A 24,339-nucleotide genomic window follows, 5' to 3' on the forward strand; every position below is an offset into this window, starting at 1 on the left:
TTCACATTTAACATCTTGAAATTATTTTTCCTCTTTGCAATGCAAGTTCACAATTATTTAAAAACCCACAAATTTGGACATACCTTCAAACAGGTTATTTCATGTTTAACAGACAGTGGTTCCCACTCTAGTGTAAATATAATATAATGAAGTCTTCTTAATATTCCACTCTTCCACAGGAATGGTTCTGAATTTGCTGATTTGTAGAATTCTTTTGTTTTCACCCCTCCAAGGGAAACACATAGCAATTTAAATCTTATGACAATAGGCTTGCTTTTCTTGGTTACATTTCACAAATATCTTGAAAATAGTCCATGAAACAAAAGGGTCTGCTACTCACGGGATGACAAAAATATGTTATATTAGGAAGAAGGAAAACAAAAAAAAGGTCTCACTCAAACAATTTCAGACGCTAATAAATAAAACCAAACCAGTTCCTAAGAAAATGTCTTTAATTTTCATGTTATGGAAATACATATTTTGGTTTTATTTCCATGATACAAAAATTTAAATATCAAACATTTTCTGAAATCTACCAATGCAGATCCTTTTTTAAACAATAAAGGGCTGGTGCAGTTAGCAGGTTTATCACATTTACCAAAAAACATTTTTTACAGAATCAGGATTTAAAAGTGGGAACAACAGATGTGAAAACAAAGAAAAACTACCTCCCACCAGGAAATTAATGTTGGAGAAACTTTTAAGTTGCAGTTTTTTGAAAGGGTAGGTATGTGTAATGCTGGTATTTAGATGAATACCACCTGCACTGGGGGTGAGGGTAGAGAACAGAAATTCAAAAAATGTTCCCAGAAAAAGTAGTAGGTAGAAAGCAATAAGTAAAACTGCAGTTCTACCTGTTTCCAGAATGCTGACAGCATACTGAAGCTGCCTGAAAACAGTTAAATATTAGGAGAGCTGTGGTAACTCCCCAAGCAAAGGAAACAGCCTAGCACAAAATCACAGAGTGCCAGTTCCTGTACAGTTCACAGCCAGCATGCCAAAGGAGGTGACCAAAGGACACTGAGTCTTGCTTCTTAAACCTAACATCAGTTACAACAGCAAGGATTTCACAGGATCAACAACAACTCATATACTAGGTGATGTACACACGAGTAAAATTGACAGTGATTGTTCAAGAAACAGTTTAAAATAATTAAACTGATTTTCAGGACACATACTGCTTTGTTAACACCACTTTATTTAAATAAAGTATGGCTTCCAAGAGGTGTATTCTCTCAACTGCTTTCAATCAATTCCACTTTTTAAGGCAGTTGTTTCCTACCATGTTTCAGGGACCTCAAAAATTCCAGTGGAACTACTTGTGAGGCTTCCTAGAAGACAGAATCATGGAATAAAAATTACATCAAGATTTTTTTTTTGCTGTTGTTCTTTCAGAGGATATTAAGACATATTTTCCGATAGAGGGAGGCTCTAGATACATTACTGGCAAGTCAATATTTACAAAGAGGAACCAAGAGACTGTTTATGAATAGCTACTTTAAAAAAAAAGGGGAAAAAGTAAAGGTTAATTATAAGTTTCTTACATAAATGGTAAATAATGTATTTTTAACCCTAGTAATTAGGTAATTTTGGTTTTGCAATTACTGGGATGATAAAGTTAAATACTATTTTCCCAAGTGTACTCGTCATTATTTTTATTTAGGCTGTTAAGACAGTGAAGAATATTTCCATCCCAAATTAACTGAAGAATAAAGATGAATCATTAATACCAATAACATATACTCCCATAAGGCCAAATAAGAGCCTGAATTTTATACTCAGAATTACAGACACTCTTGTCATTTAGCATATGCTTACAGGCCCCAACTGCCCTACTGAACAAAAAGAAGAAAACAATTTCCAAGCACAGCTTTTGAATCAGCTAAGAAAGATTTTACTCTACCAAGTCAGGAGAAAGGATGTCTGGTATACAATACTACTTTCTGGTTAAAAGCTGCTAGTGCAATTATTGAAACAAAGTTTTAATGATGAATATTTGAATATACTTCAATGCAAGCAGTGCTCCAGATGACTAGTATGGTATGGTCATCTGGACCAAATTAAAATACAATTTAATTTTTATTATAATCCAATTTCTGCAAGAAATTATTAACAAACATTGAAATAGAATCAACAAGAAATAGATCAATAAAATTAAAATATTTTCATGTTTAAATTCATGTGATCTAAGGATAGTTATTAACTTTTTTTGCACAAGCTGCAGTAACTCACAAAACAGCAAAAATTACAAGGTGAAACATCATAATCTGATTGTAACCTGCCTGCATTTAGTCAGATGTTCAGTTCAAAGTATTTTGGCTAAAAATTACACAGGTATTAAAATCTGAAAACACCCACCTTCACATCAGCCCTAGGTGAAAAGTCTTCAGCCAAATGAAGCCCAATAAAGGTTATGGTTACAAATATAACACAAAACACTGAATGTATTAATGCATACATAATGCATCAAAACAGAGTGCCTTCAATTTTGCTTACAATGCAAAACACATTGACTAACCTTATCTACAAAGTCACATTAAAAAATATTGAAAAAGCTTTATTTTAAGGAAAAGGTAAGCAAAAGTAATGAGTCAACTACATTCTGATTCCTTTGGTTGGTGTCAGATTGGGTTTTGATTGGTTGTGAGTTTTTTGGTTTGGGCTGAGTTCTTTGCTTTTTGATCTTGTTTTGGGTTTGTTTGTTGATTTTTTTTACCATTTTTATATGATGCAGTCTTCAGTTTCAAGAAGAACTTTGAATGTAATGGAGTAAGTTACTGCTAGAAGCAATGACTTTCAAGAAAAGAATTTCAGTTCTGTTCAGGCCTAGAACATTTCCAAACAGAACAGAAAACCATGTGCATTAACATGGTTCCAGCACTTACCTGCTGGAACTTGCTCTGTCTTGATCTTTTTCAACTTTTTGGCTCTCTTCTTGCCATCTGGAAGGGACTCTGCACAGGAGTCTGTCTGATCATTTTCTGGATCTTGGCCTTCTCCCTCTTCCATATCATCAGAAACAGTTTCTTCCTCAATAGGACTCATGCTTCTCTTTCCCACTGTACTGGTACCTGTATAACTGGGAGACAGAAGAAAGATGATTGTGAAAATGTCAAGAAGACACAGGTACATAAGTACACATTGTTGTACTTCTATTAAATGCTTATGAAGGTAGAAGAATAAACTGTCCTGAGTGGTGTACCATGAAATTGCAGTATCTGAAAGATTTGGCCTAACTATAAAATTCCTCAAATTTGCTATCTAATCTGATCTTCTGTAGATCAAGGTATTAATTTCTGTACTACTGATGTCTCAGACTTAGCTGCTATTCTGATGAGATCACTCATGTGAAATGTAATTAAATCAGTTCTCTATCCCTGCACAGTTTTACATTTTATTCTCATAGTTATGCAAACTCTTTAAAGCACTGTCAATAGACAGCAAATCATGCACAACTGAAGCCTCAAAACCACATCTTGAAATTGAAGGAGTCTACATGCTCACTTCACCTCTCTGCTGGAACTACAGGTAGTTTTAAAAGCATTTATATATAAAAGGTAGAGGAAAACATCAAGCTCCACCTATAAAACTTAAATCTGGCTTTCAAGTGCAGAGCCCTGTTATTCATGGGACCAGTAAAATAAAGAGCACAAGAAATTGCACACTCATTTCATTAGCAGCATTTGAATGAAGTCTGACTAACAGAGTATAAAGATAACTCAGAGCTCCACTCCATTCACACACACTGAAATAACCTTGTGTAGGCTTTTGTTCCACTGCAATGCTATTGTTAAATTTCCTTAAAAGACAACTGACAATATTAAAATCAAATTAGCATGAGTATAAAACAGAATGAGGTAGCAAAGGGGCTAATTAAAAAACAGTTCCCATTATGAACTTCTATGTATGTAAACACCAGCTACTTAAATGTCTAATATAATGCTTTTAGAACAACCAATTTTAGAAAGGGTAGTTTTAGATTTATGAACTTTTATTTTTAATTAGAACTACACAACATGGCTGTATGCATCTAAGCCATGTTCTATTCTGTGAGTTAAATAAATATTAATACCAAGTTATAAAACAAAGCTTTACAAGGTATTTTTTTTCTTTTTAATCAACAGCAGTGAATTGCAGTGTTTCAGTAAGGTTTCAGCTAAAGGAAGAACTGTTAAATTTTGCAGTATACTTTTGGCTTTGAAATAGAATTTTTTCAGCTGAACATTTTGCAACTTAAAACAGAGACTGTCTGGGATGTCCAAAGGCAATAAACAAAGATGAAACATATGATTACATCTCATGCTCTTATATCCACTTTAGGAGCACAAACACCATTTACTTTGATGAATAGCTGTTTTTTCCTCCAAACATTCACACACAGAAGGCCTTCTTGCATGATTTCTTACAAATCATCATTTTGAGTCATACCATAACCACCACCAATAAAAAGCTGGATAGAACTGTTAATCCTATGTACACACTTCAGGATTGCAAAACAGGCAAAAACTAGGGCTGGAAAGAAAAAAAATCTAGGGAAGAAGTAGCATTAGGAAATGAAAAACTACTATTTTTTTTTAAATACAGTTTAGAAAAGCTTGTAAGAATTCTACTTTTGGGAAAGCTATTCTGAAAAATACATTAGGAAGAAAAAACTCAAGAACCATAAATTATGATCCCAGGATTTCTTCAGCACTTGGCTCTCAGAAGGGAACTTGCACTCACTGTAGGAAGAAGATCCCTTCTTGAATGGTCCTATGGCTGAATTTAATTTTTTCCAACATAAGACTCCTGTGAAGTTATTGCAAATAAAGAGAAACAAATTCTTGACCTTCAGTGCACATGTAGCTGCACACCAAAGAACAATATAAAAATTAATTTTAGGCCTTATGGGCCTCCTGCAGATACCTTAGGGGGGGGAAAAAAAAGCCCACCACCAAAAAGTGGCAGCACAAAATACAAAATAAACATATTTTATAATGAAGAACCATTGTCTTCCTTTCTCCCAAATAATTTTATTTGCTATTCATTCATGGACTGCATGGCTTCTGGAGGGGAAAGGGTTAATTGTTTTATGTCTTGTTCTTCTTTAACCTTGAATAAGATTTAAGATTACAGCAACATCATTTATGTACCAAGCAGTAAATGAGTATGGTTGCATACACAAGTTAGAGCACTACTCAAAGTTCAGCTTTCCACTTATAACAGTTATTTTGGATGTGTGCACATATCTGCCTCAACTTCTTCATTCAGCTGACAAACAACTGAACAAAGTTAAAGACTGAACACAATAATTGCATTCAGTCATTGCCCAATGCAGACAGACTTCTCTTATGATCCTTATGACCATTTAGAGACACAGATTCACCCCATCCTCTAACCATGCAACACTCAAGGTTCAAAATACACCTCTACAACAGCTATCCAGGCAATAACTCATTTTATTTTCTAAAGAATATATTATCAGATGTACTAAATAGCAGCAATCCAATTACCACTATGGTAATTAAATTTAAATAATCAGCACATGGAGGGGAGCAAAAAGTAGGAAAACAATTATGATGATGTAGCATTTAACATTTTCTCTTTTGGAAAAGGATGTCTGATTTTTCAAAGAAACACTTCACGACAACAAGGTATTTGTAACTGGCCTAGATGTATGAGGACCTACAATTTCAAATAAATTTAATTTACACAAAACTAAGTTCTCTTGACACTTGAAACAACATTGAGGGGTGGGACTAGATACTGATCCATCATAAAAATCAGTCATTTCAGCTGAAGAGCAGGTGAATTCACCTAAAATAACAATACAAGCAGGAACACTATAATAATTTACTTGCAATATTTGTTATCTATACCCTTAATACCTCAGCTTTTGCAATTCCTATTCTTTAGGGGGTAATAAACCACTGTAAAAAACCATTTCTGTAATAAACAAAAAGAATCATCATCAATAAACCAAGTAGAAACACTTGCACATTTCAAGAATTAGCTATCTTTGGCCAAATGAAGACATTCAAGGAAGTGGTGCTACAAACAGCCCCCTGACCTGACAGAAGATGCAGCACTCACAGTTTTAGGCAGAATTGTACCCTTTCCTTGTACTTCATACACTGCCTTTTGGCATTGCCCTTACTCTTCTTTACTCTTTCCAGATGATGATCAGGAGAATAAGTAAGTACAAACAGAGCAGGGCACCTAGTTTTCCATAGAGCAAACCCCACTGGACTTTTCCTGCCATGGTTTAACACTGTTTTGCTAAGGAAAAGCTCCTAAAGCCATGCATGTAACAGTCATGGCAGAGCTGGCAGGCAGTCCTTTGCTAAGCACAACACAGCCAGTTCCATCTGTTTCCTATGTGTGTTCTGAATAGCAACAGATCTGGACAAGGGGATCTTATTTAGTACTTGAAGTTTTGTCAAATGCAACACTTTTTCATCTACTTCTCCATCTAACATTCATAATTAGCCGTATTTCCATTGAAATCAATTTTTATATTTAAGGGTAATATCAAGTTATATGCAAGGGATACATATTAATTATAAATTGTTTTACCTTGTGACAGCTATTAACACTATTAAACTTTATTTTCTGAAGAGAAATTCCTCTACAATATAGAACTACAGTTTTATCAACAAGACAAGAATTAAAGAACCTTTGTTACATATTTATCAATCTGTCAATTTAAGACAAAAGTTCCTTACAAGAAATACTCAACAACTTCTTTACTGAATGAAAAAGTAACCAGGACACATTGTCATCATGGAGACAAACTGCTATCCTGCAGCTGTGCTCCTTGGCAGAAGCTGATGCAGCAAGCTCATTAAATAATAAATAAATAAAGGATGCAGTAACATGAAGCTATTATAAGAGATCAGCTGCTGGATACATCACAGTGCTGAGTGCTCAGCTAGATACGACTTCAACTAATCTGGGCAAATATACATGCACACATACATATTTGTCCTGATTGTTTATATAAACATTGATATTATATTTCATATGAAAACAAATCTATTTATTGTATATAATAAACATATTAATTGTATATAATAGATAAAATAGAAATATTTTATATACCTTTAGATAGAAATATTTTTGTATACCTTCTTCTGGAAAATAGAGTTCATCTTGAGTGAAATCAAAGATCATGGTTTGCAGTTCCACGTTCTAACTAAACAGGTTATACTTCAGAGGAAGCATTACAAAATATAAATTGACAAAAGAATTAAATATAACTACTAAAAAATAAAACTAAGTGAAGAAAAACATGTCAAAAGACCTGCATGAGAGGCAACGTGGGACAGAACCAAATTACTTTATTAATGGAATAATAAGAGAACAAAAAATTATGTAACATCAATTATAAGAGATCTGTCAACAAAATAAAGGCTGCTTTCCAAGGCTATCAAGTTGTTGAACATGTGAAAAGAAAAAGCTACTTCTTGTAGAATTTTACAACACTACGTGAAGAAAAGGTATTAAAAAATTTCAAGGAGAGTAAGTGCTTAGACAAACAACTCGCTAGGGTATGTCAAACTTTTAGGGAAAGAATTTACTGAAAATTTTGTTCAGCAATTTTCCAAATGACACATTTGTGGTGGATCTTAAACTTCTTTGCAAGACAACAGCAAATCAGCTTTCTGCATTTCCTGTTCTTCATGAGCTGCCATCATTACCATCTGCCTGCAACCTGTGAGGTACCCAAACCCCAGCACTCACTGACAGGAGACACTTCCTCTGGCAGAAACAAGACTAGAACTCAGTGTTTCTTTGCAGCATCTCAAGGTGTAGTAAGTATTTCCAGACTATTTAATAGTCCACCACCTTAGTGCTAAGCCTTAGCCACGTGCAGCCTTGTGCCAGGAGAATCCTTAGAGCTCCTCAGCTCCTCACAGCATGGACTCCCCAGGATCCCTGAGTACAACAGTTCCATTAAACTAACTTCATTTGATATGGATTGTATCATCATCCCTCCATATGTTTTTTTGAATCAAACGTGTCTGTAACACATTTAGAATTCCCAGCATGACAAAAGCCATGAAGATCTGACAGCTTGCCAAAATACACACCTGCAAAATTATAAGGTCATGAAAAGAACAGAACAATTTTACTGAATTCGTTATTGACAGATCAACATTTACAGGAAGATGTAATGAGAACTAGAACTTAATGTAGCATTCCAAGAAAGATAAAGCAGAAATACCTCAGCACTGGTTTTATGACCACCAAATTTGGTTTGTGTTACCACAGGGCAGGGAGGAAAAGGAGACAAAATCCCCCAAAAACAAACCAAAACATCTGCTTAGAGAAGTGTAACTTAGACACGCCACTCAAACTTATTCTCACGCAGAATTCATAGAACTGGTGGGACAGTGCAGGAGAAGGGAGGGGGAAGAATGGCAATAACTTGATAAGTTATTTATACAATTATATTAACACTAAAAGTCTCTTCACATGCTCAGCTACACAGATAACTGAGAAAGAAGCTGCCTGTTACCATCATATCCAAAACCTGTCATTAATATCAGCAGATAAATATGGATCAAGAAATACATACAGCAACACAGGGAACATACTGTACCAGAACCAAAAGCATCATGTTCTAACTTAATTTTGTCCTTAAATAATGAACTAAAGCCCTTTTCAAGCTTTACACTAAAAGCTTAAAGCCATGCAAGTATCATCATTTGCCATCCTATTTCTGAAGCACAAGGACAACTTCATCAAGACTGCTCTAGAAGAGAATTTATACCATTCTTTGTGGCACTATTATCACCATGGAAAGTCAGCCCAGAACCAACATGGTCTTTAAAAGATGCATGATGACAACTAAGTGTCCACATGACACAAGCCATTCACAAGTGTAATATGACTAAAGAAAATAATTTTGAAATTTTGGTTATAAGAAATTATGCAGCTACATCAAGCTCAGAAGCTGTGATGTGACCTGCCCTCAAGATCCCAGCATTTAAAAGTCTGTCTGATCACATTTATGATGAAATTCCCTCTGTTCCTTTACCTATTGTCTTGTGACAGCTGATGTACCACTGCTGATTTATATGCAAAGAAATACACACAGAAAAAATGTCCTGGATTAGTTTAGAACTATCTGAAAATTGTTAGATTTTGTACAGAAATGCAGTAAGAACAGGAGCTGGCAGCACAGACATCTCACCTGTTAACACAGTAGTACCGACTCTGGGAAACGTAAGGTGTGCACTGGGTTTTTAACCTCTTCCTCTCCATCTCCTTCCAACTATCTTCTGTACATTTTCTCTTGGTCTGTTTTTCTTCATGTTTTTTCTCCACATATTCTGCATATGTCTGGATCCTATAACTTTCAGCATACCGGCTGGTGTTTACAGCTATGGAGGAGGAGAATGATATTATATACAAAACACTTAAATGACAGCATGCCCTCTACTGAAATAGCTTATTTGGAAAAGCAGAAGGCTGCAAGCTATTTGTTCTGTTCATAAAACAATTTCTAGTTCCATTGTTAGCAATTAAAAAAACAAAACAAAACAAACCCAAAATGCCATATTCTCTAGAAGTCACAGTGCCTGAACTAGATGCTCAAAGCTCTTCTCAAAGTCAGACTTTGTGTAAAAAGAGTTAAATCTACTTAAGACATTTCTTTTAAATTAGAAACTATCAATTCTTCAGTCGTAACCCTCTTCCAGATTGCTTGTTGGCAAGAAAAGATTTCCTGGATTTTTTCCCTTTTAGTCTCATTACTTAACCCAGCAGGTTTATTTTGCAAGTCTGCCAGGAAAAGACGACATTTGCAAAGCCTTTGCCAAAACTCTGTTTGATTGCTGTGAAACATAAGCTTATTTGAGCTGCATTTTTGGTTGCACAAGATATCCATGGAAGAAGCACTTAACTAACAGCCAGCTGTTCCATCCTTGTATCTTTCTAATGTCTGATCTCCCTTTAACCAAAAACCACTTTGAGTTCAAGGTAGAAAGATTTCTGTCAATGCAAAATTAGAAGCACTTTAAAACTAAAGAAAAAACTTTCACTGCCTCCACTCAGTAACAATTTAACAACATTCCTTCAAGCCCCAGCATCTTCACAGCTCTCAGCCTTTACTCTGCGAGCCAAGCTCTGGCCTGACGCCATCCCTGTAACAGATGAATCAGCAAATTAAACTGACTGTCAACTGGTGTCTTCTGCTGCTTTCAGCCTAGCTCTCTGAAAGAAAGTATTGTAAACCAAGCAGTAAACCAGTTTAAATGTAAACAAAACACAACAACCCCCCCTCCCCAACCTCAGACTGTTTTCCTGCATATTTTAAAATACTGCAATTGTAGTGGAGACAAAAATCCTGATTTTATTATGTACTTCCAATTTTTTAGAGCCATTTCAGATGCATATCCCACTCTGGGATTCTAGCTGAGCTGTTATAAATACATGTTATTCTGTGCTACCTCTGGTGCAAGCACTAGAGATGGCAAGCTCCAACACCAAATTTCAGAAAGGAGAGGAAGATGGGTGGATGTGGTTTTTTCTCCTCTTTCAGGACAGAGCATCCATTCTGTGTATTTGCTGTGTAACAGTAAAACAGGTATCTATAGTACCTGCCATGGTATATGGATGCTGCTGTTGCAACATACATAAGACCAGGCAGGAGTGTTGACTATTTAATTTTAATCCCAAGTACAGACAGCAGTAGTTCTGATTAACAGCCCCATGAGATAGTTGCACTAACCAACAAGTGTCAGACATACCTCCTTTCATCCCTCTTGTATTTGTTTTGAACTGCAAAGTTACAGGATCTGCTTGTAAGAATTAGGACAATATTTATTGCCCATGAAGTTATGGGGCAGGCATCATGAATGAATTAATAAGGCTCACTGGAGTTTACTGCATGCCAGCCAACATTCCTTGGGGGAAAATTTGTTTAGTTAAACTCAAGCATGTTTTTACTTGCTAAAATCAAGCACAAAGTTACCATGGATCATCTGATACATACTCATTTGTTAAAATACAATAACATTATTTGTTTTGCTACAAGATATGAGCCAAAGTTATGGGTCTGCCATTTAATTCCTTGATAAACTCAGGCCTTTCTCAAGGAAGAAAAACAAATAATTTGAGGCCTAAATATAATTCTAAAATAAATCTGTGCAAGAGTCAGTATTTTTGTACAAAGTCAAGTCTACTTTCTTGAAATAAGGCATGTATTTTACAGCAATCCATTCATATGGCACACACACAAATATATGTATATACATATATAGCATATATATTTAATATAAAATGTTACATGCTGAATATTTTGCTTCATCATTGAAAAACTGAAATGAAGCCATATGGAGAAGTCTAAGGAGCCACAGAGATAAAACAATCTTGCATGATCTTGAATTGAAGAGCAGCTCCTCTGATGCTTTTTTGATGGATGCTGTCCATATTGCCAACAAAGCAAATACAGTTAGGTTGTTCTGCACTCCCAGGAGACGAAATCCACTGCTAGAATGTTCTGTGAATTCTAAAAAACTAAAGAGAAGTTGGGGGGGTATTTCTTTATTTCTTTAAATTTCAAGAGATGAGACTAATCTTTCTGTGACACCTAACCTAGTAACCAACACCATGTGGCTGCACTTCACATTAACTGCAGCCCCAAATTTTCTATCTCATAGCAGAATAACAGTAACTGCAAACTATTTTAGGAAAAGCATTTCTAAAGGATGGCACCTTCCCTTATTACTAGGGAAGACATCAAACAGGCTGACTGTCATTGAGTGGTCCAAGAGGAATGTTTACAAAGACACCTTTCTGTCAAGTCCTTGCTTTTATGGAGAGCAACATCCTGACAGATGGCCACTGATAATATTAAGCCTCTTAATAAAAAGACAAATATGTTGGTGAACCATGTAGGTAAAAGAAAAGCCACAATATATAAATACAATAAACACACAGAGCTCTACAGATTAAGGCTGCAATGCTAAACACTTAAGCTTATGAAATACTTCAGTAAAATGTCACCTGTGAAGCCTTTAAGTGACCTCTGTATGGATGCTGCATTAACCTTATCTGACCATGTTCTCCTTAAACATGGGAGCAGTGCCTCAGCCACAGCAACAGTGTGCAATTAGGAGTAGCTAAGGAGGCATTTTGTTTTACTCTCAATACTCACCATATGGTTCCACAGCCTTATTTACTGACTACTAGGGCTATTCATGACACATGTAACAATCCAGAAGTTTGCCATGATGACAAAAGGGCACATGCATAGTCCAGTATTTCAAAGTAAAACTCAGGAGTGGAAGCAGCAGGGCTGTGTGCCTATTTTATCAACAGAAAGCAGAAGACTCAACATCCCAAATCAGAGGGCATCTTTTAAATTAACCTAAATAGAATTCAATTGTCCCCTACACAACATTCAGGGCAGAGCTCTTCCACAGCAAATGTACAAACTTACTCCCAGAGAAGCCATAAATCCTAAAAAAACGTACATGATGATGTAACCATGGACATTGCCAAGGTGTAAGCAGAATTCAACTATATTTTGTTAAATATTAGTGAAATTTTCAATGTAACATGAATGGCCCCTTTTGTTAACCTATATACAGTTTTCAGTCTTTCAAGCATACCTGGACAATTTCTGCTGCAAGGCATTAAAATGTTAACACGTGGCTAATTAGCTGACCAGAGTATCTCAAGTATACTTGATAAGAGCAACTATCTGCAGGCTGTACCCAAACTGATAACACCAATTTGTACATGGTGCTGCCCATCCCTTTGTTCTCCTCTCCTGTATCAGCTTAAGATAGAAGGTGGCTATACAGATTCTAAACAGCAGCTCAAAATCATAAATCTCTTCAAGATATAAGCATAGAAGTACACCCATAGCAACATCTTGCCTTGTATTCATATTGTTTCACAGTCCTCCAAGGCTTTTTACAAAGTCCAGAAGATGCAGACATTTATAGGAACAGGTTAAAAACCAGGCCACATTACAGTTATTCCTAGGTTCTTCACTTAAGCATATCTCACTAAATCACAAGTACAAACAGTGACTTTTATTACCAAAACAATTCATTAAAGAATTTAAGATAGGGAATAGAATAACAGAATTGATTTTAAAATGCATTTATTACAGAAAAAAACAATAAAAAACCCAAAAAAACCAAACAGGTCCCAAACCAATGAAATACCAAGAATTTTAAGCAATTTTTGGTAATTGAGGTTACTCTAATTTATCAGCTTGGTTGACTCACTGCTTTCAGTATATGAATATCTACTAACCTGATTTCATGAAAATCTATGAAAGACTATAATCACCTGTGCTTTCAAACAAATAACATTTCCCAGCATGTAGGCCACAGAACAAGCCTTCTGCTTGTCAAAGCACAAAAAAAAGACACAGAGCAGTGCCAGAAAGATTCAATTTCAATAATTCAGTTCTTTCCAAAATATGTACTTACTATAACCAAAACACAACAAAAAAACCAAAACCAAACCTAAGAACAAAAACTACAAAAAGTAGTGGTGACAATGTATATGCCAAGCATTTAGACAATGGAGAAGTGCCTGAGGAGCAGTGGGGAATTTACTGCAGCAGCATCTAGGAAAGCTTTAATTGACATAATTCTTTATCTGGAACTTCTCATTAGAAGTTATTTCATTCTTATATCTATATATGGATGAAGAAACAATGGCTCTTGCTGCTATGGAGCAATTGCTATAAGGAGGCTGCTGGTGAGCCCTCAATATCCTCTGCACAGCTATGAATGTATGAGGAAGTATGAACAACACTCCCAGGATGTTCATAAGGAATTACAGAGATGCACTGATTGTACATCCAGGCCCTGAAAGCTTCTTTAGTTGAGCATAGTAAGGATAGATGAGGTAAACTCCGTGGGGTTTTCTAATCTGCTTTATATCTTTTTTTAATTGTAAGAATTCTGTCTGAAAAGCTCTTAAGTGCAACAAAATTTTAGCCAGTTAATCAGAAGAGTTACATATACTGCTGCTCTCACTGGCCCCACAGCATTTGATGCAAGCATTTCAGTAAATGGGGGTGACATTACTCAACATATCCCAAATGATCATCTATAATGGCCTTAAATTTCAGCCATTCTTCCCTGAAGTAAGGTTATGGGTCAGAACTCAAATAAATGCCCAAAACAACTAGAGAAACCACTAAGAGCTTCTGGATTCCACTACAGTCAATCAAAAATCTTAAAAAACTCCACCCCAAAGCCACCTCCAAAACAACATAAAATCCCCAAACCACAAACAAACCCAACCTAAAACCCAACACACCAAGAAGACTGTTTTCCCACATAACTAACAGCAATATTTTCAAATGTTCAAATAAAAATTTACAAACTTATGTCTGGAGAGACTGCACATTGTTCCTACACAGACTGTAGGCATATTAACAGTCCAGGCTCTTTGGACACTCTTATTTTGCATGTGCTCTACAATAGCACCAAAAGGCTTCTCACTGCATTTATTCCTTGTAAATGTAAACCAAACCAAATGTGCATCAGTCCAAAGGGTACTTGGAGGTGAAAACCACAAAAGTCTTTGACAGTTATACCCTGTGCAAAGTAACAGTAAATAGCCTCAATAAATACAGCCCCAAGTGAAGAAACCAGCACTATTCCACATACAGGTTTAGGTACTGGGAGGGTCATGGAATGAAACACAAAACTCTCAAGCAAGTCCAGTTTGGGCTTGTCTTTGCTGCCAACACATGTGCTGCTCTATGGAAGTCCAGTTCCTCCAAACAAGTCAGTGGTTTTGCTATTAGAATCACAGACCCTGCTGGCTCAGAGCATTTTGCAGGAGCCAGTTAAAGTCTTAAGGCTGAAGTAAACCCAACACTCACCTATTTGTACTTGCTCTGGCTGGCTCAGTGAGACAAATGCTGATGTATCGTCAATCCACGAAACCTGAATGTTACCTAGAAAAGCAAAAGAAATTTTTAAGACTACTTTTAATTTAGACTTAGTCACACACTTTTATCTGGTATGACATGACATAAAAAAGAAAACTAGGAGTAACTGCACTTGAGAAGGCTTTTGTCCACTGTACAGGTGTGTAGTTCATACCCAGTTGCACAAGGGCCTGGAACTGCCCAGAAAGTCAGGGCAGCGTGAGCATCCTGTACATCCCAGACCCTCACATCCTCCCTTCATGTATGAGTCTACAAAATAAACTGAAGTGATTATTTGGGAATTTCAGCCCTTTACATAAATAAATAACAGCTCTTTGAGTGATGATAAATTCCAGTCGAAAGGAGTAGGTAGAGGATTGATCACACCAAGGGAGAACTCCACTGTTGAGATACTAAATTTTCAAACTCTGATTTGTTTGAATCCCACTATACATAATTTCCTGGATGTGAACTAAAAACTTAATTTGAGTCAATATGAGGACAAATGCACAAAATCTGGACCTCATTTGGAAGCTGTTACAATGGAACAGTGACTGGAAATAAGTCCCCCTATTCATCAAGCAGTTAGTGCATTTTCTATGTGAATGGCTTAAAATGTCACATTAGCACTAAAAGAGCTCATAATCAAGCAAAAGCAGAGGAAAGGATTCCCATTCCAGACACAAGGTCTTATTATAGTCTGAAATCCATTTACATCTCCTGTGCTTACCTCTCCTGTCCTTATCTAAGTGCTTTACTGTTAGTACAATTCAGATATTGAAAACTGGTGCCATTTTTTTCATGTAGACTACAAAATCAAGTTACATATAATGTTACACCACCATTTAACCTTCAGACATTACAAGGTTAAAAACAACGATGCAAAATGGCTAAAATACATTTATTCTCAGTTGTTTAATCTATTGAAATCTAATTTAGTCTATGGGTTACAAGGTTATAGAAATCTCTTCTGAAATCCAGCCAGATTATAAACAGATTTTCTAATTATAAAAAAATAAAAGCCTAGATAGATTTCATTTGCATGCTATACATTTGAGTAGCCAGCTATTTAGGAGTTTAAGTTATAATAATTTTGATCATTGCCAAAACCATAATTAATTCAGTATGGTTTCTGACATCTCCCTGTACGGAAGGGCTAAGGTTGCTATTAAGATGAGCCTATACCATGAAGTTAGAATTTCTTTAAACATATTTTAGGGCACATAAATTCAATTTCTAATAATTTTGCCTTTGAAGAACACAGAACTCTGCTGCCTATGGGTAAGTCTCTTTGGTGTAGGGAGAACATCCTTTTGGCAGGACATTAACATTTCCCAACACAAGCAAGGCCTGAGCTGTGACTGCAGCTCAGAACTTCAGTGCAATCTGGCAGGACCCCGACATGGAGTTTCCTTTAAAGGACAGAAATTACTGTACAAATTCATATTGCTCTATATGCATTGCTAAGTCTTTGCTCTAAAATTATTTGTGTATAAAGTTCTCCAATTTTGTATTACTAATTACAAAATTTTCTAAACAATCATTTCAGACATCTGAGACCATATTCTGTTGTAACTCTGGAACACAGAAATGCTGTCCATATTGTGTCCTCTTCCTATATATACAGTTTATTAATTTCAAACTACCTGAGCAGACTGAAAGATAGATCAGAAAGAAAAATTCTCCTGAATACCTTGCAATTGTGCCCTCAGTATAAAATAGGATCAGCAACAGACAAAAAAAAAATTCCTAAAGGAATTCAGCTATTATTCAGATGGACTTCAGAATCCATATTTTCACTAAGTGCCAAATAAAAATAAATTAATAAAAATCCAACCTATTGGTGGCACATAATTTCAGTATGAGACCCTTATTTATTGTTGCAGAAAGGTTGATGCATTCCATATGACTTTTGACTTTGCATTTTTAGCTAATAAAGGGTTTCAACACCTGCCAACATATCTTGCTTTTATACTCAGATTTATAAATTTTAGATACAGAATTTAAAGAAAGTCAAACATTAAATAGCAGACACTGAGTTCCAATCTGAAGCAAACCACAACAAATGCTCTTATGCAACTCTCCATGCTTAAGAAATGCTCTCTTCAGACTGCCACATTTCATCATTATTAAGAAGTAAGAATTTAGGAGAGATAAGATTAATAAATTAAATCATTCAGCAATACTGCTAAGCACTCAGTAAATATTGTGCATTTCAGAAGTATGGTGAAATGCAAATAAAGATCTGGAAAGCAAATGCAGCTGCAGTACACTATTTAGCAATCACCCGAGCCCTGTGCCAGCTCACTGCAAGGCCAGTGCAGATAAGCCATGGACAGCAATGTAATGGAACACCAGCTCTAGAGAAATAAACCAGGAAATCTCTCTCTCTGCACATCAAGTCTTCAATACTTTGATGAATGCCACTGGTGGTGGCACGGGTGGACAATGACATGAAGGCGCAAGTAAAATGTATTTCTTCTATAAAGAAATTTGAAAATTCTCCACATATTAGCTCAAACATGCAAACTAGATAAAGTCCACAGAATAAAATCATACTGATGGATTACATAATTGAAACATTTTCTTTTTTATACTCTGTTCTTGTACATCTCCTACATGATTTCTACTGGTAATTAAGCAGTAGTCTTTATAATACTTCAATAGTATGAGTTTGAATCAAAAGCCCAAAGACATTAATTTAGGTAGAACTTAAAGCTATACACCGAAGCTGTATTCCAGCAAATCCTGTTTTAATGACTTCCTATTTCACATCAGCATGACCAAATAAACAATGCAAATTTAAGAATCTAACGTCTTCTAAGAGACTGCATAGTGCTGCAAGTACTGGTACAGTGAAACTACATTCACCCCTGAGACTATACAAACATCTTGCATGAACAGGTGTCCAGTTGGTATGCAGGCAGTCCTGAAGGATTTCAGAATCATGAACACCCCTTCTAGAGTAGCAAATGTAAACCAGTTCCAAGTGTGACACTGCAGCCCTTTCAGCTGTTTCACCATATTTTGTTAGAAGCTCCATGGAAGACTATAACTCTGCTTGAATTCATTCTAAAATAATTTTTCTGTAAAAATCTACTAATACTGCTGGATTTCAAGACACTTTGCTTTAACTGATGTAATACCTTAGGATAATTCATGTCTGCTACTGCCTTTTTTTTTTTTGTAGCTTTTTGGTAAATCGCTTAACCTCACACTATACCACTCTGCCCCTATCCACCTACAACTGGAAAATCATGGGTACTTCTGTGTTCCAGAATTTTGGAAGGAATAATCTGCAGGGTTTTTTGAAATACCACGGCAAAAAGACTTCAAAAAAAATATAGATTAATTACAAACATGGAGTTTGTAAATGGAAATATGAAAACATTCAGCTCTAAAATCTGGAGAGGTGAGGGAATCGGCAAGTCCCAAAGCGAGCCTTGAGCGGCGCATGAGCGCGCCCCCTGGCGGCCGTGCCCGTCCCACGTAGGGAAGCGGCGGCGCTGAGGGGCACAAAGCGCCGGGAGCCGAGGGGGGGAAACCGGGAGCTGAGGGGCACAAAGCGCCGGGAGCTGAGGGGCACAAAGCGCCGGGAGCCGAGGGGGGGAAACCGGGAGCCGAGGGGCACAAAGCGCCGGGAGCCGAGGGGCACAAAGCGCCGGGAGCCGAGGGGGGAAACCGGGAGCTGAGGGGCACAAAGCGCCGGGAGCCGAGGGGGGGAAACCGGGAGCTGAGGGGCACAAAGCGCCGGGAGCTGAGGGGCACAAAGCGCCGGGAGCCGAGGGGGGGAAACCGGGAGCCGAGGGGCACAAAGCGCCGGGAGCCGAGGGGCACAAAGCGCGCTCCTCACCCCGAAGAGCAGCTTCCCGAGAATCCTGCCATTTCTACATTCTCGCGGAGCTGCTGTTCATTCTCTACATTCTCTCTCCTACATCTCCCAGTCGGGGCTATTAAATCCTAGCCACTCCACTGACCCCTGCTGCAGTGAAGATCGAATGCTCACAAGGAACTGAGAGAGCTGGATGCAGCTCCAGAGACCCTGCACAGACAGAGCACCAAGCCACAAGAGATAAGGTCTCTTCTTCCACATCATCTATTACTTCACCTCTCCAGATACCTACATTTCATACTTCTACTAAGTAGAGCAACAGGACTACTGGTCCAGTTATTAACTACCCTTTTTGCTGTTTCTTCTCACTTGGATGGTTCACAATCTAGAAATCAACCTGGTTATTTTCAAGCTTAATTGCTTGCCTGGACTCACATGCTGGAGTTTGGCTTTACACTGGCTGCAGGATGAACCCTGTTCCTAAAGCCTCCATCTGTCCCACACCAATCCCATTCTGTTTTTCCACCTATATAAATTCTTACTTCCTATCAGAAGAGGCTGTAGATGAAAGGATAAAAGATCCACAATATTCAACAAGCACCAAAATAAAGAGTTCTAAAAAGCAGTTAATAAGAACAGTACTTTTCAACACATCATTGCAAAGTCCACAGGACATCAAATTCAAACATTACAAGAGATTCATCATTACCTACGCTAGCATTAAGTCTGCACCCACAGACTAAAAATAACAAAACAAACCAGAAGTTTACCTTATTAATAATAACAAACAAAAAAACAAAACAAAAAACCACCAAATCCCCAAAAAAAACACCACCACCACCAAGACAGACTATATCACTCACCAAAGGCACTAAAAAGCTGGTATAGGTCACTAGTCTTCCACTCTTTGGGAAAAGTAACATGAAGAACATGATCTCGTTTGGGCTGCACTACAAAACAAAAATGTTTTTGTTAAAATAAGAGTCACTGCTTGTATCTTTAGAATATCCTAAAACTGTCATCTAATGTGGTTTGTGGTTTTTTTCTTCCCTTTCCTTTTTATCTTGTGCAGCAACTTCATTCTTTTAAATGAGTTTTTAACACACATTTTAACAAAAGATGATGAAAGTCACATTCACATGTTCAATCCTATTTAACTTAACACGTTACTGAAATTCATTATTTAAGGAAAAATTGCACAAACTTGCAATTTCACTATGTGACAAACAGAAACATACAAATTACAACAGTCACCTAGTCAGCTGTGCCTCATCTCTTTTTTAAAAATACAGACCCCAAGTGCACCTCCCACAGAAACCTGGCTGTACTCTTCAGGTGGCTTTGCTTCTCTGCAAACAACCACCAGACTGCTTCCTGAACCCACAGTGGGGTTTACATCTCAGAAAGCAACTGAAGTGGCTAAACCAGCCAGCCCAAACAACCAGCCCAGTGGCTAAAATGTGCCCCCCCTGCAATGCTTTCTGTTTAGAGCCTTAGAGAGCCTCCTTGGCTCAGGTTCTCCTAGAGTATCTGCATCAGTCTGTTCTACAGGAGTGGCTTTCAGATAAAAGAGACAGACTTTCAGAGGCAGACTTTTTTGGCAACCCTTCTTGGCAAAGTATCAAAACAATCCTGTAAGTTGGCCAGCAAGTGGAAGTAGCATCTTTACAAATTAGTAGCTCTGGCACTCTCTCAATGACCCACAGTATTTACCCATTCTTCCACTCAGTATCAAACAGTTGGGGAAGGAAGATGCAATGTAATTAGATTACCATTCCAGCAGAGCCAGAGCTCAGTGATCTGACCACCTAACTGAATTTAAAATTAAATTTATGCCCTTACAGCATGTACTTTCCAACAGTTACTTGCATCTCTCTAGACCTGCATTCTGTTACTATTACACTGGCATCTAATAGAGCCACACCCCAGTCTGAGCTTTCCAATGCAAGGAGTGGAAAATGTCTCCACATCAGTACTGCTTCCAAATGGGTACAATTTTCAAGACACTGCATATCTGACTCCTCAATATAAAATTAAGCATTTATCTAATCAAGGACCAGACTGACTTCCAGGGCTTCACACTTTATTAAGTCAAGGCATCAGTAGGAACTCTCATCTAAAGTTTTCCCCCTCATAATGAAACATCCCATAAAAGTAAGGACATTTACAGCAGTAGAATCTAGTTTAATTTAAATATATTATCAATTAATTACAGCTCCAGGTCTGTAAACTGAAATAACCAGAAAGGTAAAAATATTTTAAGTCATATTTTTCCATTATCATAATCCCACGTGGCAAAAGAATCCTGATGTTCAGGCTGAAGGTAAGGAGAGGTACTACTGCACAGCAACTGAGAAACAAAGTGGCCACAAGATTTCAGAACCATTTGCTGCTCATTAGTTTGCATTCTGTATTTACTGCTGGGGTGAGGGGACAGTGTGAAGAGCCCACTTTTTTGTGATATGGTACATAAGAATAGTACCCTAAAATAACAATAAAGCTGTTAATTTCAAACTCTCTCATTTAGTTACATAAACTTAATTTGTTCTCTTCAGCCCCCTTTATAATACAGATTCTCTGGTCAAAGTTGAAGAATTTCTGGGTTTAGTATTTTGTTAAAGGAAAACAAGGAAGCAGACACATTTAAATCATTTCATGAGTAGCTAATAACCTAAACACAGCTAACAGATATGCTGATATCCTTGCTTTAGATATACATAATTAATCTTTCACTTCCTTCTCCAGGAAGTGTGTCAGAATGGTACTACTTTTCCAATGAGAGAAGCTACTTACAGTCTGGTCCTTCCAAATTGAGATATGGTATGTCCATTACTCTCATAAGAAATAGCCTAAAAGCAATATGGAAAAGAACCATTAGCAAATTTCTGCCTGAAGATCTCTTCCTTTTTATAGTTTTTTTACATGTTTCTTCTAAAGAAGCAGAATAACCATCCCAAATTTATTCTAAGGTATGTTAAAACAAAACAGACCCTCTAAGCCCAATCCCTTATCTAAGAGTGAGAACTTGCACCAGTTGTGCCACACACTGTCCCACCTAATTTATCCTCTGAGTCTCAGCAAAAGGGGGAAGTTTTATTAAAAAAAAAAAAAAAAAGGTAGGTTTGTTTTAAGCCAAGTTATAATCTGAACAAACTTTTGCCAAGTTTTTTGGGATTGATTTTTAAAGCACTCAAATAGTAAGTTTAGTAGGTTTTCATAAAAATAAAGATGAAGTCTACTAAAAACACAACAAAAACTTCTGGGGAGAAAACTAGTTAAGCTTCCCTGCCCCAAGGGTTTATCATATTGAGGAAAGCAATACAGTGGCCAACTGCAAGAACACACAACTGATAAAAAAAATACATTTACCTGAAATTAATTAGGATCAGGTTTTTATTCCCTGAGACAAATCCTACATTTATTTGTTTGGCCAAACAATTATGTCACTAAACAGCACACACACATACAACTATACTCCCTGTAGCCTAAATACTGATTTTAGTATTAAGAGCACTTCAGGTGTGTAACAGAAGTAACTGCAGCTTGCAGCACCAATTTACACCACATGGATTATGAACACTGAGCCCCAACATAATCCATAATTAAGTATCCATAACTGTGGTTCTAGGACTCCTCATCTAACTGCAGAACATGTAAATTAATAAGACTTTTCTCTATGACAGCATGAGCTCTATATTGAATTAGCTGGATTCATGAAGTTGTGAGTTAGTGTTGTGAGAATCAGTGTCATAGCTGTACTTCCTTAAAAGCTAAGCAGACCAAGCTAAAAAAATGTTATTTCCTACACTGTTTAGGGACTACAGCCAGATCACACAGTCAGAGGACAGAAATCCACTTCTCAGTAAGAACTCTGGGGTATTTTGAGGGAGCTACTTGGAAAACAGTTGTTTCTGTGGCAAGTCGAAGAGAAGGAGGAGAGGAAGGCCATCACTGTGCCAGTCACAGCAGTGCAGAAATAATCTCAAGGAGTCAACATTGTTCCTCTGCACTGAGCTAGCATGAAAGTTTTCACAGGTGTGTGGTGAACTGTGCAGAGAAATGGATCTAGCTGAAAAAAGAAAAGAGATTTCTTTTAACCCAGCTCAGTTTACCAGTCCAGGTCAGTGACTACTGCAGCCACACGTGGCTGCAAGTATTCCTACAGTGAGAGTAAGAAGTTATTGGTAAAACTGCACAAAAACACACCAATCTCCTTTTGCAGTAATTTTGCAAAGAAAAGTAAATTAATATAGAAAAGCTGAGGGATTTCCAGTACATGCCAGAGAACACAGCTCCCTATGAGAAACTTTCTAGAAATATAGCACAAACCCAAGTGATTTGCATGGATTTTGGATTCTGATATCCATTGTATAAAAAACATTTCTAAGCTAATTTCTATTTCTACAGGCCATGATGCTATTCATCTCAATAAAATATGGTGTTCTCATTTCTCTACACTTCTTGCATCCTCTGCCTCCAGCTACAGCAAAAGAATAAACAGCATTCAAACAACCCAAGGAGATACAAAAGAACATTGTCATTAAAAGTTTGTGGGGCTTGTGGGTGGGGGCAGGAAGAAATGGAAGAGCCGTTGCCCTAAACCAGTCAAAAAATTTCAAACCAACTCAAAAGTATATGAGACAATAACAGTATCCAAATTATACACACAAGAGTTTAGATACTGCAATAAAGAGTCCCATCATCTCAACTCATAAATGTTCACTGGGGATTACTCACAGCAGACAAACAGGATTTTTCAAAGATGTTGTATATACAATAAAGCATAAAGATTACAGAAATGCATCTCTGGAATTCCTGCTTTATTGAGTTGTTTATCATATAACTTACTGCATTATGCCTAAAAGAGCCAAACAACCCTAAGGAAAAGTCTGTTCTTAATCAGTTCCACTCTCACAAAAGCCCTAAAACTAAAGATTTTACCTATGTTCATCATTATTCTATATGAACATTAACATATATCCTGGCCATTACTGTTGAACAGCCAGCCAGGAAGTTCCATAATTTTGCTGACATAATGAAAGACATCAAAATTACTCTGGAAAAAAGTACTACCTTCAGTTGAAAGCTAAGTTCATAAAAATCAAAGCTTGATTTTTTCATTTCAATTTACTAATTTAAATCACATTAGTGCAAGCCCATTCAAACAGGAAACATTTCCAAAGTCCTAGCAATGATGTGAAAGTTTAATCACTGAACTGTAGTTAAATATTAACATCTAATACACAGATATCTTGAAATTAAGACTTTATACACAACCCAAAAAATCATGGTCTGTTTTAAAGAACATTTTCAAGACTGTCTGGATAATAGTTCAAACTGAGAACACTGCTTCTAAATATCTGCCTTACACTAAACTCCTCTGCTCAGCTTCTTTCAGGAAAAATTTGGGACACAAGGTATAACTTCCATTTGTTCAGCTTTCTGTTTGCATGCTGTAGTTTGTGTTTTGCTTGAAGAATATGACTACAAAGGAAAAGCTTTCCTTGTTCTGACTGCTGCCCAGAGGATCAGGTAGGACTTCTGGAGGAAGGAGGAAGATTCTATTTTCCTCCCCAGCAGGAAGAGGATGCTCAGCTGGGGAAAGAGTCTA

At 37.0% G+C, this 24,339-nt stretch overlaps 1 protein-coding gene across 5 annotated transcripts in view; it reads right to left on the bottom strand.

Annotated features, from left to right (window-relative positions):
- Window positions 1-434: 434 nt before the first annotated feature.
- Window positions 435-24,339, bottom strand: part of PARN (poly(A)-specific ribonuclease) — a 40,077-nt gene continuing 16,172 nt past the window's right edge. For all 5 annotated transcript variants that reach the window (XM_059484572.1, XM_059484576.1, XM_059484575.1 and 2 more), the window contains 6 exons: window positions 21,522-21,577; window positions 19,592-19,678; window positions 14,849-14,923; window positions 9,179-9,368; window positions 2,886-3,079; window positions 435-1,331 (listed from right to left, as the gene is read on the bottom strand). In XM_059484572.1, coding sequence (XP_059340555.1) covers window positions 1,279-1,331; window positions 2,886-3,079; window positions 9,179-9,368; window positions 14,849-14,923; window positions 19,592-19,678; window positions 21,522-21,577 — 655 coding nt within the window. In that variant the 3' untranslated portion in view covers window positions 435-1,278. The remainder of the gene's footprint in view (window positions 1,332-2,885; window positions 3,080-9,178; window positions 9,369-14,848; window positions 14,924-19,591; window positions 19,679-21,521; window positions 21,578-24,339) is intronic.

This window comes from Ammospiza nelsoni, chromosome 17 (assembly GCF_027579445.1).
Source record: "Ammospiza nelsoni isolate bAmmNel1 chromosome 17, bAmmNel1.pri, whole genome shotgun sequence".
In the NCBI taxonomy this organism is placed as follows: Eukaryota; Metazoa; Chordata; class Aves; order Passeriformes; family Passerellidae; genus Ammospiza; species Ammospiza nelsoni.